The sequence below is a fragment of the Apodemus sylvaticus genome, chromosome 5, assembly GCF_947179515.1.
Source record: "Apodemus sylvaticus chromosome 5, mApoSyl1.1, whole genome shotgun sequence".
In the NCBI taxonomy this organism is placed as follows: domain Eukaryota; kingdom Metazoa; phylum Chordata; class Mammalia; order Rodentia; family Muridae; genus Apodemus; species Apodemus sylvaticus.
In genome coordinates, this window is record NC_067476.1 from 158117527 (window position 1) to 158129610 (window position 12084).

Here is a 12084-nt window from a genome sequence, read left to right on the forward strand (position 1 = left end):
AGTCTCCAGAGTCCCAGCAGGTCTGCGGTCCTCCTGCAGTGCGGCCCAGCAGGCTCGGGGTGGGAGCAGGAAGCCAAGAGGTTTTAAGTCACCATACAAAGCAGTGGACTGCATCGAACTGTTTTGTTCTTTTATAGAAAGCTTAGGCTAAAGGTAAACTTGGGCCTACCTTTTGTTTTTACTAAGGTAGAAATCCAGATGCTGCACACCTGTAATCCTATCCTCCTAAGGTCGAGCTAGGAGAGTTGGAAGCCAGCTTGAGAGCCAAGGGCTAGGTGTGGCTTAGTGGTAGAGCACCCACCTCTCATGTGCAGAGTCATGGGTTTGATGCCAGCACTGAACAAGGAAACCCCTCAGGGCAATGCTGGAAGGGTTAGAACTGTAGGTGTGGTGAGTCACACTGACCAGAAACAGCTGCCCCTGAATCGGCCTACGTCTGCCAGTGTGCTCTGAGGTGTGAGGCTGGAGACAGGTGGGGCTTCAGGGCTGTGCTTGTGCCTTTTCTTCATAGAAGAAAGGACAGAAACAATCACAGCACCCATGAGTGACAGCACTTCCATGGTCGTGAGGCTTAGAAAGCTGCTGGTCACACGAGGGACCCATCTCTCAGAAGCAAATCCATCCTCATCTTCTCCTCCATCAGCTTGGACAATAGTGCATGTAGGACATGCTCCTCAGCCCTGGGAATGTGTGTGCATGTATGTGTGGGAATGGTGGAGCTCCAAACGGCTGTCTGTGTGTGCATGTATGTGTGGAAATGGTGGAGCTCCAAACGTCTGTCTGTGTGTGCATGTATGTGTGGGAATCGTGGAGCCCCAAACGTCTGTCTGTGTGTGCGTGTTAGTTCCAAATTAGTTTTCTAAGTTATTCTTCACTTACCATCATAAGAACATAGAAAAGCTGAAGTGTCTTTGGCAAGAGATAGCCGCCAAGGGGATCTGATTGGGTTTTGCTGTCCTTGGTCAGTTTTTTAAAAACACAAGGAGAGACATAGTGTACTAAAAGCAGCAGGAGCCTGTCAACCTCGGCGGCCTAGTGGCTCCCCGAGTGACTGTCACATCACAGGCTTCCTGCCAAGTCCTACAGAGCCCAGTGGGATTGGATCCCCTCTGCAGCCTCCTCAGCAGGGCCTCTGTGAACGCGCTTAGATACTGCTGCCAAGATACAAAATATTTCCCAAATATCCTCACCTGCTGTCAGGGCTGTCTCTGCACACTCCAGCTTTGAATAGCCATCAATGGAGGGAGAAGAACTGGGCGTTCCTCTGGGTTGTTTTGTACGACTGGGGTTGGGGGTGGACACAACAAGATGTCAGGCGTCTTCCTTTGTTACCCTCTGCTCTGTCACCTTGAGACAGGGTCCCTCAGTAAGCCTGAAGAGCACCATTTCAGCACGACTGGCTAACCAGCAAATCCTCAGGGCCCTCATCTCTTACCCGCCACTTCTGGGGCACAGACATGTGCGGCCATGCCCAGGTTTCTGCTGTGGATGCTCCTGTAGGAAGACCCCTCCATAGTCTGTGGGGATTTGGCGTTTTTAGTAACAGCCTTCACAGATTTGTGCGTGTGCATTTCATGTGTGAAGTGAACTGTTTCTTACCATTTTTTTCCAAATGCTTTAAGTCACATTGCATGGATGTCACACATCCAAGGCCACCACCAAGAAAGGCCCTTTGTTCAGTGTAAGAGATGAGGGCCTTCCAAAAATTCTTTATTTCGTTTTACTTTTTTATGTTAGAGACAGGGTCTCATGAAGTCCAGGCTGGCCTCGAACTAACTGGCCCGAAACTCATGATTCTTGTCTCTGCCTCCCCTGTCTGAGACAGCAGGTGTGCTGCTGGCTAGGCTGTGTCTCTCTGGCACACTTTTGGGGTTCTTGTGATTTTTTTTTTCGAGATAGGGTTTCTCTGTATAGCCCTGATAGCCCTCGCTGTCCTGGAACTCACTCTGTAGACCAGGCTCGCCTCAGACTCAGAAATCTGCCTGCCTCTGCCTCCCAGAGTGCTGGGATTACAGGTGTACGCCACCACCGCCCGGCTTTTTGTGGTGTTTTAAAGTAAGTTGTGACCTGCCCTTCAGATCATCTGTGGAGTTAAATGTAATTTCAGGATGGTCAGCCTTCTGGGAGATGAACAATAACTATGTTACCAATCCAGCATCTGAAAATCTAATAACAATAGCCTAGTGTTTCACAGCTAATGTTCTTCGGTGATAGCCTCCAAGGCTGTCAGGGCTGTCTGCACACTCCAGCTTTGAATAGCCATCAATGGAGGGAGAAGAACTGGGCGTTCCTCTCGGTTGTTTTGTACGACTGGGGTTGGGGGTGGACACAACAAGATGTCAGGCGTCTTCCTCTGTTACCCTCTGCGCTGTCACCTTGAGACAGGGTCCCTCAGTAAGCCTGAAGAGCACCATTTCAGCATGACTGAATAGCTCGTTTGATAGCTCTGGAACTGAGGTCTCAGAGTGAATGAGACTCCGTGTGTGTTCGTGTGTATAGAATTAGTTGTTGTTTACCTGCTGTTTTGTGTACGATAGTCACTGGAGATAGTGACCTTTTTAATGTTTGTACTGTGGTGTTGGAGATCAAACTCAGGGCCTCCTGAACTGAACGGTGCCTCATCACAGAGCAACCTCTCTTGAGTCACTGAGCCCCTCTGTGTGAGTTTGCATGGACTCTGCCTTTTGTGTGGCATAGCTGCCAGACTGTAGACAGATCACCTTCAGACTGTCAGGTCGTCAGAGGGACCCCGTACCTAGGCAGACCCACTGACACTGAGGTCCGCTTAATCTGAGCACACCCACTCACCCCGTGTCAGCTACTCCTCTGTCTGTGCTGTAACACCGTGGCCAGCGGCAGCCTCCAGAGGCAGAGTTTATGTTGGCTCCCAGTTCCACAGGGTGAGAGTCCATCGTGGCCAGGAGCCATGGCTACAAGAGCAGGGAACTGAGAGAGAACACCTCCATCCACTGTCAGGAAGCAGAGTGAGCGAACTGGGGTGAGGCTGTACACCCCAGTAGTGCACCTCCACTTGCTGAGGGCTCCCTAAACTCCCAAACAGTACCACCAATTTGGGATCAGGTGATCAAATAACCAAGCTGGGAGTCTTTCCCATTCAACCACCACACCCTCTAAAGGTTTCTTTCTTCTTACAGAAAAAGAAACCCAGGACAGCCGAGTGTGCTTCAAGGCCGGGCATCGCACAAGGTACGCACGCCCTCAAGACCCTGTGCACAGTTTGTCCACGTAGACCAGGCCTGGCTCTGCTTTGGCTCAGGTTTGTTCTGCTGACTCTGTCCTCTCCAGACTCTGCAGGGCCATCAAAGGGGAAGGCTGACAAGCCTGAGGCGGACCCTGACCCCAGAGAGAAGAGAAGCGCCTCGGCTCCCAAGGGCTCAGGTGGGTCTTACTAAGAAAGTCGGAAAGCCAGAGCGAAGGGTGGGAAAACGTAGACTTTCCTGGTCATCCGCCGGTAGCTCTCATGTCCTTTGGATTAGAGTACCCAGAGGTTCTGGGCACAAAGCCCGGTTCTCACTGTTGTGCAGGCTTAGGGTGCCATACCATAGCAGCACACAGAGCTACCCTCGATGCCTCACACTGGGAAGGACTAAGGCACTGCAGGCACACTGTGTGGAGGGCTTGGGCACTGCAGGCACACTGTGTGGAGGGCTTGGGCACTGCAGGCACACTGTGTGGAGGGCTTGGGCACTGCAGGCACACTGTGTGGAGGGCTTGGGCACTGCAGGCACACTGTGTGGAGGGCTTGGGCACTGCAGGCACACTGTGTGGAGGGCTTGGGCACTGCAGGCACACTGTGTGGAGGGCTTGGGCACTGCAGGCACACTGTGTGGAGGGCTTGGGCACTGCAGGCACACTGTGTGGAGGGCTTGGGCACTGCAGGCACACTGTGTGGAGGGCTTGGGCACTGCAGGCACACTGTGTGGAGGGCTTGGGCACTGCAGGCACACTGTGTGGAGGGCTTGGGCACTGCAGGCACACTGTGTGGAGGGCTTGGGCACTGCAGGCACACTGTGTGGAGGGCTTGGGCACTGCAGGCACACTGTGTGGAGGGCTTGGGCACTGCAGGCACACTGTGTGGAGGGCTTGGGCACTGCAGGCACACTGTGTGGAGGGCTTGGGCACTGCAGACACACTGTGTGGAGGGCTTGGGCACTGCAGGCACACTGTGTGGAGGGCTTGGGCACTGCAGGCACACTGTGTGGAGGGCTTGGGCACTGCAGGCACACTGTGTGGAGGGCTTGGGCACTGCAGGCACACTGTGTGGAGGGCTTGGGCACTGCAGGCACACTGTGTGGAGGGCTTGGGCACTGCAGGCACACTGTGTGGAGGGCTTGGGCACTGCAGGCACACTGTGTGGAGGGCTTGGGCACTGCAGGCACACTGTGTGGAGGGCTTGGGCACTGCAGGCACACTGTGTGGAGGGCTTGGGCACTGCAGGCACACTGTGTGGAGGGCTTGGGCACTGCAGGCACACTGTGTGGAGGGCTTGGGCACTGCAGGCACACTGTGTGGAGGGCTTGGGCACTGCAGGCACACTGTGTGGAGGGCTTGGGCACTGCAGGCACACTGTGTGGAGGGCTTGGGCACTGCAGGCACACTGTGTGGAGGGCTTGGGCACTGCAGGCACACTGTGTGGAGGGCTTGGGCACTGCAGACACACTGTGTGGAGGACTTGGGCACTGCAGACACAATGTATAGAAGGCTTGGGCACTGCAGACACAATGTGGAGGCCTTGGGCACTTCAGTGCCTTCCTGTGCTCAACCTCGGGTCCTTTTTCTCTACTGGCCTCTTTCGCCAAGTGGCTGAACTGCCCTTAAAACTCAGTGTCTTTGCTTGAAAGAAGACGGCATTTACATCAGCCCGGTGGCAGAGGTGGTCCAGCTGTGAGTGCCAGGCCAGCCTGGGCTGCATGCTTGAGTTCAGGCCAGCTTAGGTCACATGGTGAGTTTCAGGCCAGCTAGGGCTATATACTGAGACTGTCTCAAAAAGAAAAACAGGGCAGGAGAGCAGGCTTAGCAGTTCACAGCCATAGTGCTCTTGTGAGAACCTGAGTTCTGCTCCGAGCACCCAAGCTTACCAGTGTAACTCCATCTCCAGGAGTCCTGACAGCCTCTTCGGGCCTCAGCAGGCTCATGGACATACATGTCACACAGTCACACAAACACACACTGACATAGACCTGACAGCCTCTTCGGGCCTCAGCAGGCACATACACACATATACGTACACATCAGTCACACAACATGCACTTATATATACATACAGACAAAAAAGAAAACCAAAAAAGGAAAATCAAATGCCTGTCATCCCAGCTACTCAGGAGCTGAGACAGGAGGATCAAAAATTTGAGGTCAGCCTAGACAACTTACTAAACTCCTCTATCAGAATAAACCATAGCAGGGAGCAGGGCCGTAGCTCAGGAGGAGAGAACTTAAGTGTGTATGAGTTTCCAGGGTCAGTGCCCAGCACTGCAGAAAGGAAGTAAGGTCACAGTTCTTTTCCAAGAAGAGACGCACAGGCAAGAGAGTGAGATTTGTGTTCTGTCCAGCATTGATAGTGGCCATCCTGGCTTCAGTCAGCATAGTAGGCTGGCCAGAACAGGCCCCTGGGATTTCTGGGCTCTCTCTGTCCTTGTTCAATGCCAGCCTGAGAGGACCAGGCCCTCAGCCTGAGCGCTGAGAAGCTGGGACAGTCTGGTGTTCAGCAGGGCCTTAGGTGGCTAGGGCTCTGACTGGCTTTCAGGAGACACTAGTAAGAGTCTGGGCTTCAAGCCAGGCACCGGAGGCAGTTAGAAAAGTCCCTCCAAGTTCAAGGCCAGACTGGTCTACATACTAAATTCTAGACCAGCCAGGACTACATAGTAAGGCCCTGACTCAAATAATACATCGTAGGTAGGAAATATAGCTCAGTGGTTAGAACACTAGCCCTGGGATCGGGATACGGTGTGAGGCGGTTCTCACAATCCCAATGGCCAACAATCCCAATGGCTGACAATCCCAATGGCCGAAGGATCTGAAGCCAAGGCCGGTCTCGTCTCTGTTGCCAAGTGAGTAGTTCAAGGATGGCCTGGGCTGCAAGTGTCCCCGGGCTGCAAGTGTCCCCGGGCTGCAAGTGTCCCTGCCCACCTCCCCACCCCACCCCCTGGTCTTCCACTTCTTCCCAAAGAGCAGCAGGACGTTGGGAGCATAGCGCAGTGGCTGCCTGCCTTGGTCCCTTTAAGACTTGGACGTTTGCAATGATCTGCAGCCCCAGCCTCACAGGTTTGGCTTTCTTTTCCAGCAGCTAACGGGAGTGCTTCTGGGAAAGCTGGCAAGCCCCCGTGCGGGGCCCTGAAGAGGTCCATCGCAGACAGCCAGGAGTCCGAGACCTACAAGTCCATCTTCACCAGCCACAGCTCTGCCAAGCGCTCCAAGGAGGAGTCTGCGCACTGGGTCACCCACACATCCTACTGCTTCTGAAGCGGGCCGGGCCCCACCCCGGACTTCCCCGGGCCACTGTGCCACACTTGCTGGGTGTGGCTCTGTGCTATAAAGCTGTCCTCTGCAATCCTCGACCGGCGTGGTCACTGGCTGTGAGATCCTGTGGGTCCTGGGCGTGAGCAGTGGCTGTGACGACCTAGCAGCCTGTCCACAGGCCGGGGCTCTCGCTTAGCCTGGTGCCTCTGCTGCTTCTGTTAGGTGACAGACTCCGCTCCTCAGTGTGCACTCAGATCATTTTCTGAAATCTTAATGGTCAGGGGAACTGCCCTGGACTCAGGGACAGGCTTCCAGCAGCCTTAGACCTTGTTCCTCACAGGGTTTTCTTGCCTGATACAAAGACGGCAGAGAGGAAACACGCCTGACTGCTGCTACAAGCTGTCGCCCTTTTCTCTCTTCCTTCTCCCTCTCCCTCCAGTGTCTTGGTGAGAGCAGCAGCCACGTGGGCAACAGCGGCTCCTTTTCCATCCCTAGTTAAAACTGGAACTTCTGCGACCCTTCATGGGCTGTGACAGATTGGCCTCTGTAGACTGGTTCCAAAACCCTGCTTCTGGGCTGGGCAGAGGGCTCACTCAGCCGATAAGCAGTCGCTGTGGGCACTTGTGGACCAGGGTCTGGATCCCAGAACCTTTATAAAGCCCAGTGAGCGCAGCAGCTGGCCTATGACCCCAGCCCCTGTAAGGTGCTGAGTTCAGGGTTTGAGGAGAGCCTGCCCCAGATACCAGCTGGGGTGCCGTGGAGAGATTCCAGGGTCAGCCTCCGGCCTCCACACATGCCCACAAACTTGCAAACACTTAAAGCCCCTGTTCCAAACCAACATGGTGGCACGTCTGTAATCCAAGCCGTCAGAAGACTGAGGCAGGAAGACCACCAAGATATCAGAGCTGGCAAAGTTGCATAGCAAGACCTCACCTCAGCAAACAACCAGGAGAGCACCTGCTCCCGCTGCCCGCTGGTTTCCTGCTTGCAGGCCATGAGGCTTGGCCCAGTACACTTGCGTGTGTTCTGGGGCAGTGTGGCCACTGGGGAGTGTGCAGCAGGACAGAGTGAGCACTGGCAGGAGAGCCTGCCAGGGCCTTTGTACTCAGAAAAGTGAAATAAAGGTGGTAGAAATGTCTGGGCGTTGGTTTTGCATTTGAAACATGGCCTCACTATATGCATGGCCTCAAACTCAAGATCTTCCTGTCTCACCTCCCAGGGACTGGGATTACAGCTGAGGATGTGGCTCCCAGGGTAGACTGCCTGCCTGGCCCACACAATGCCCTGGCTTCTGTCCCCAGCATCACATAATCTAGATGTGACAGGCACCTGTCGCTCCAGCACTTGGGATGTGGAGGCAAATGGATCAGAAGTTCGAGGCCATCCTTGCCTGGGATACAATAGACCCTGTCTCTTAAAAAACATGAATTTTTATTATCCAAAACAAAGCTAAATTAACTATTTTATTTCACTGAACTATTTTTAATACAGTGAGAACTACTTTAGAGGGTTTCTGGTGTTAAAGTCTCCTAAAGTTACTTTATTTGGCTAGATTTTTTTTAATCAGAAGACTTTATTGAGGATACAAACAGTGTAAAGCCCAAAGCTGCTGTCATTGAATTAGCATACCGCCATTTCCCTCATCCCATCTTTACCAAGGAGATGTAGCCCTCGGAAGCTGTATTTTACTAATTACCTTTAAATTTTTGGTGATTTGAAAAAAAAAAAACTTGGATATTTCTCAGCTTTGAAACTTTTATGTCTTCAGATCTGCAGCCTCAAAAATGTCCACAGACTTGTGCCTGGGTTTATATGATTCCCTCCCTCCCCCTCTGCCCTCTCCACAGAGGACCCCTCCCCACAGAGCACCCCTCCCCACAGAGCACCCCTCCCCCTCTGCCCTCTCCACAGAGCACCCCTCCCCACAGAGCACCCCTCCCCCACAGAGCACTCCTCCCCACAGAGCACCCCTGCCCACAGAGAGCAGGGGTTTTTTGTTTGTTTTTGAGATCCCTCCCCTGAAGGTTAACACGGGCATGGCCTCCTGAGGGTGGGCCAGCTTGTGGAGTGAGTGGTCCCATGGTCTGAGAAGCCTTGCCGCACCAGGCCAGTAGATCCCTAGGGCCCTAGAGCAGGGCTCCACCCACCTCCTCAGTGACCCCTGGCCCCAGGGAGAATTTCTTCTCCAGGACCTTTGTGCTTCTGGCTTTCCCCCTGGTCCTGGTCAGTGAACACACCGAGAGGAAGGGGATTCTGGGATTCCTACACTTTGGTACACATGAATGTTTTCAGCTGAAATCAAGTGTGCCAGGTGTGTCGTGGGTCCATCCTCAACTCGAAGCCATCTTCCCATAGGTGTCACCACACAGCTGCCAAATGCTAGATCCGACTTCAAAAGCAGTGCCTACAGACATGGGTACCCTGCCCAGCAATACCCTCACCGTGGGAATTTTCACCATCTTGCTCAGGGCCTGCCAAGGATGACCCTCCAGACAGGCTACATGCCACCCCTAGCCCACAGCCATAACCACCAGGGCTGCCTGCGTCAGTAAGCGCTTGTAGTGGTCTGGATGGAGGGTCTGGTTTCTAACTGAGCAGGAGGGCCTGAAGCAGTATCTGGTAGGAGCCCCACAGAGCGGATGCTCTGCCCTTGGGGATTGTCCCTGCGGCTTGCTGGCCCCTTGCCTGGAGTCTGTAGAAGCTATGTCAAGCTCAGAGGGCAGCGCACCTGGAGGCAGCATGAATGTTAGCAGAAAGTCATTACTCCGGGCTCAGTCTCAACAAGATCCCTCCAGGGACCTCGAAGGGACAAGTGTAGGCCTTATGCTACATGGGTGGTCCTGTGTTATGCTCCGTGTCACCTCTGCAAACGGCTGGCTTCAAATACATTGAGTGTGTGTGGGTGTTAGATGTGATGTGTGTGTTTGTGTGTGTGATGTATGTGTGCATGTAGCGTGTGTGTTGTGTGTGCGCATTAGTGTGCGTAGATGCATATATGAGCATGTGGAGACCGGAAGTGAGCCTTGGTTATTGTTCTTCAGACGCCGTACGTCTTGTACTCTGAGATGGTCTCACTGGCCCAGAACCCGGGCAACCAGCAAGTGCACATTCAGGCTGTCCTGCCTCCCCGGCTCTGTACTGCAAAGGCTCACCACAACTAGCTTTTTAATGCATGTCCTGGGGATTAAACTCAGGCCCGTGTGCTTGCATAATAAACACTACAAAGTCAACTCCCCAGCTCCTTGGGTGACAGTCCCCACACACTTAGATGTCTGGCCAAAGGAAAGACCTCCATGAGCCCTAAGAGCGGCCTGTGGCCGGTAACCCTATTACTCACTGGATCTACCTCTGAGGGGCCCCTTGTCCCTGCAGCCCACCACTGTCTGGATCAAATAAATGTCCCTGCAGTGTGCCAAGCTCAAAAAGAACATTCCAGCAAGGAGACAGGATCCTCTTTTCTTGTCTTCTGGAAGTTTCTCCTCCCAGGAAGTCCTGCCTACCGGGCAGGCTACTTGCAGTGAGCCAGCCTCAGTCTTCTTAAGCTAAAGGCATCACAATGGCGGGGCTGTTGGCTCAGGGCCCTCTGTGACATCACGAGCCCCCAACACTAGCCCCTCAGGCTCTCTGGCAGCGCGGCAGGCAGCCCCACCATGAGCAGTTCCCCGGGCCAGCTCTGCTCACCATGCGGACGCTGACATGGCTCCTGGTCTTGCCCCTGTGCGTCTCTTGTGCCTGCGCCTTCATGTTTTCTTCGCTGAGGGAGAAAACCAAAGAAAACCCGGGGAAGGTGCCTTGCGGGGGACACTTCCGGATTAGACAGAATCTTCCAGAGAACGCCCAAGGCTGGCTTGGGAACAAATGGCTCTGGCTTTTTATCGTCATTATGACATATGTGATACTGAAGTTTCGAGGAGATGGTGAGAAGAATAAGGTAAGGATGGCCTTGGTCACACCACGGCCACTCACTCTCGAAAACACGTAGTCAACCCGTGTCTGACCTTGAGCGATGGCCAGAAGTTCCTGTGGTGAGCTTGCTTCCTCAGTCACAACAGTAGTCCCCACACCCACAGAGGACGGGACAGCTTGAGGTTGGCTCCTAAGCAGCTCACATTTCCCTGTGAAGTGAGCTTTCTTTATTTTCTCTCATTGTGTTCATCTCCCCGACTCTGGAGCTCACAGCACGTTCCGTGTCAGAGCCGCTCAGGGGCCAGGCTCACACACTCCAGGCGAGGCAGGCTCTATGCTTTTGATTCACCGCAAATTTCTGAGCCAAAGGAAATTTTATCTTGAGTAAAGGGAGTGTGAGGCCCCTACTCGGATAAAGAGTAGTGACCGATGTTCCCCAGTCACGCAGCCCTTCAGGGATCGGAGGGACAGAGGTTCAGGCTAAGACAAACCCAACATTTCAAGACACTGCCCAGGGGCTGGGAGATGGCTCAGTTGGAAAAGTGTGTGCTGTGCAGCCTTGAGGACCCGAGCATCTATCCACAGCATGATGAGTCAGGCATGGTGCTACGCCCCTGTAACTGGAGAGCTGGGGAGGTAGGAACCTTGTTAGACAGCCAGTCTAGCAGAATTCTGAGTCCCAGCTTCAGTGAGAAACCTTGCCTCAGGAAATAAGGTGAAGTAGGAAGACACCCAGTATCCATTGACCTCCCCCACACACACACACGCACACACATACACATGACATTCTGGCTAGAGCAGAGCCTGCCAAGCTACCTATAAAGGGTCAATGGAATCATTTTCAGCTCTGCAAGCCACATAGTCTCTGTGGCAGCTACTTCCTCTCTGCCACTTGAGCCTGAGAACAATCACAGCTAATAACTGAGCTTGGCTGTGTGCCAATAAAACTTTATTTACAAAACCAAGTGGCGGGCCAATTTGGTCACAGTCAACCAACATTCAGACTAGGTTTGTTATTGTGTTCCCTCTTAGATGAGCCTAACTTTTGGAACTGTGAACTGCGTCGGAGCTAGTGAGGCCACTGGAGTCATTCACCCTGAATATCTCTCTTGACAGGAGCAGAATCCTCCCGGCCTCCGAGGCTGCCAGTTCCGCTCTCCACCAAAGAAAGCTCAAACTATTTCCCCCAGCAAAGACTTCACCTTCAATACTTTAACCCAGCTCGAGATGGAACTGGTGAAATTTGTGTCCAAGGTGCGGAACCTTAAGGTCTCCATGGCAACTAGCAGTAACGCCAGGCTGCAGATCCCAGATCTACCCATGGACCCATACAATAATGTCACAATATATGAGATATGGGGGGAGGAGGAGTCTGAGTGAAGGGGTGTATAGTAAAGTATAAGAGAAGACAAGTCTAGTATTGACAGACAGTATCCAAACTAATAAAGACTATTCTGAAGAAAGACTCCCCCACGTAAGATCTTTCTCCCCTCCACACCCCCTCCTTTTTTGTTTTTGTTTGTTTTGTTTTTAACTGGAGTTTAAAATGCCAAGTCCCAGTAGCCTTGGCAGTCCTAACTGTCTCCCCTTCCTGAGTCCACAGACAAGCACAGGGACATTTCTGAGAGCAAACGCTGGTCCTGGGTGTCTGCCAGGCTCCAGAGTGTGCAGGCAGGCGCTGACAGTTTCCTGGACACTCTT

The 12084-nt window shown here is 53.3% G+C and overlaps 2 protein-coding genes across 3 annotated transcripts in view; both read left to right on the top strand.

The window, feature by feature from the left end:
- The window catches only part of Rtf2 (replication termination factor 2), a 31527-nt gene extending 23912 nt beyond the window's left edge, over nucleotides 1–7615 (top strand). Inside the window, exons 7-9 of one of the 2 annotated variants that reach the window (XM_052184429.1) lie at nucleotides 3156–3207; nucleotides 3307–3399; nucleotides 6302–7615. In XM_052184429.1, the coding sequence (XP_052040389.1) occupies nucleotides 3156–3207; nucleotides 3307–3399; nucleotides 6302–6480 (324 nt within the window). In that variant the 3' untranslated portion in view covers nucleotides 6481–7615. The remainder of the gene's footprint in view (nucleotides 1–3155; nucleotides 3208–3306; nucleotides 3400–6301) is intronic. The other variant, XM_052184430.1, reaches the window with a different exon arrangement.
- Nucleotides 7616–10159: 2544 nt separating this feature from the next.
- On the top strand, nucleotides 10160–11763 carry LOC127684715 (protein FAM209-like). The gene is made up of 2 exons (XM_052181583.1): nucleotides 10160–10408; nucleotides 11500–11763. Exons 1-2 carry the CDS (start codon nucleotides 10160–10162, stop codon nucleotides 11761–11763), a joined length of 513 nt encoding a protein of 170 aa, XP_052037543.1.
- The last annotated feature ends 321 nt before the right edge of the window (nucleotides 11764–12084 follow it).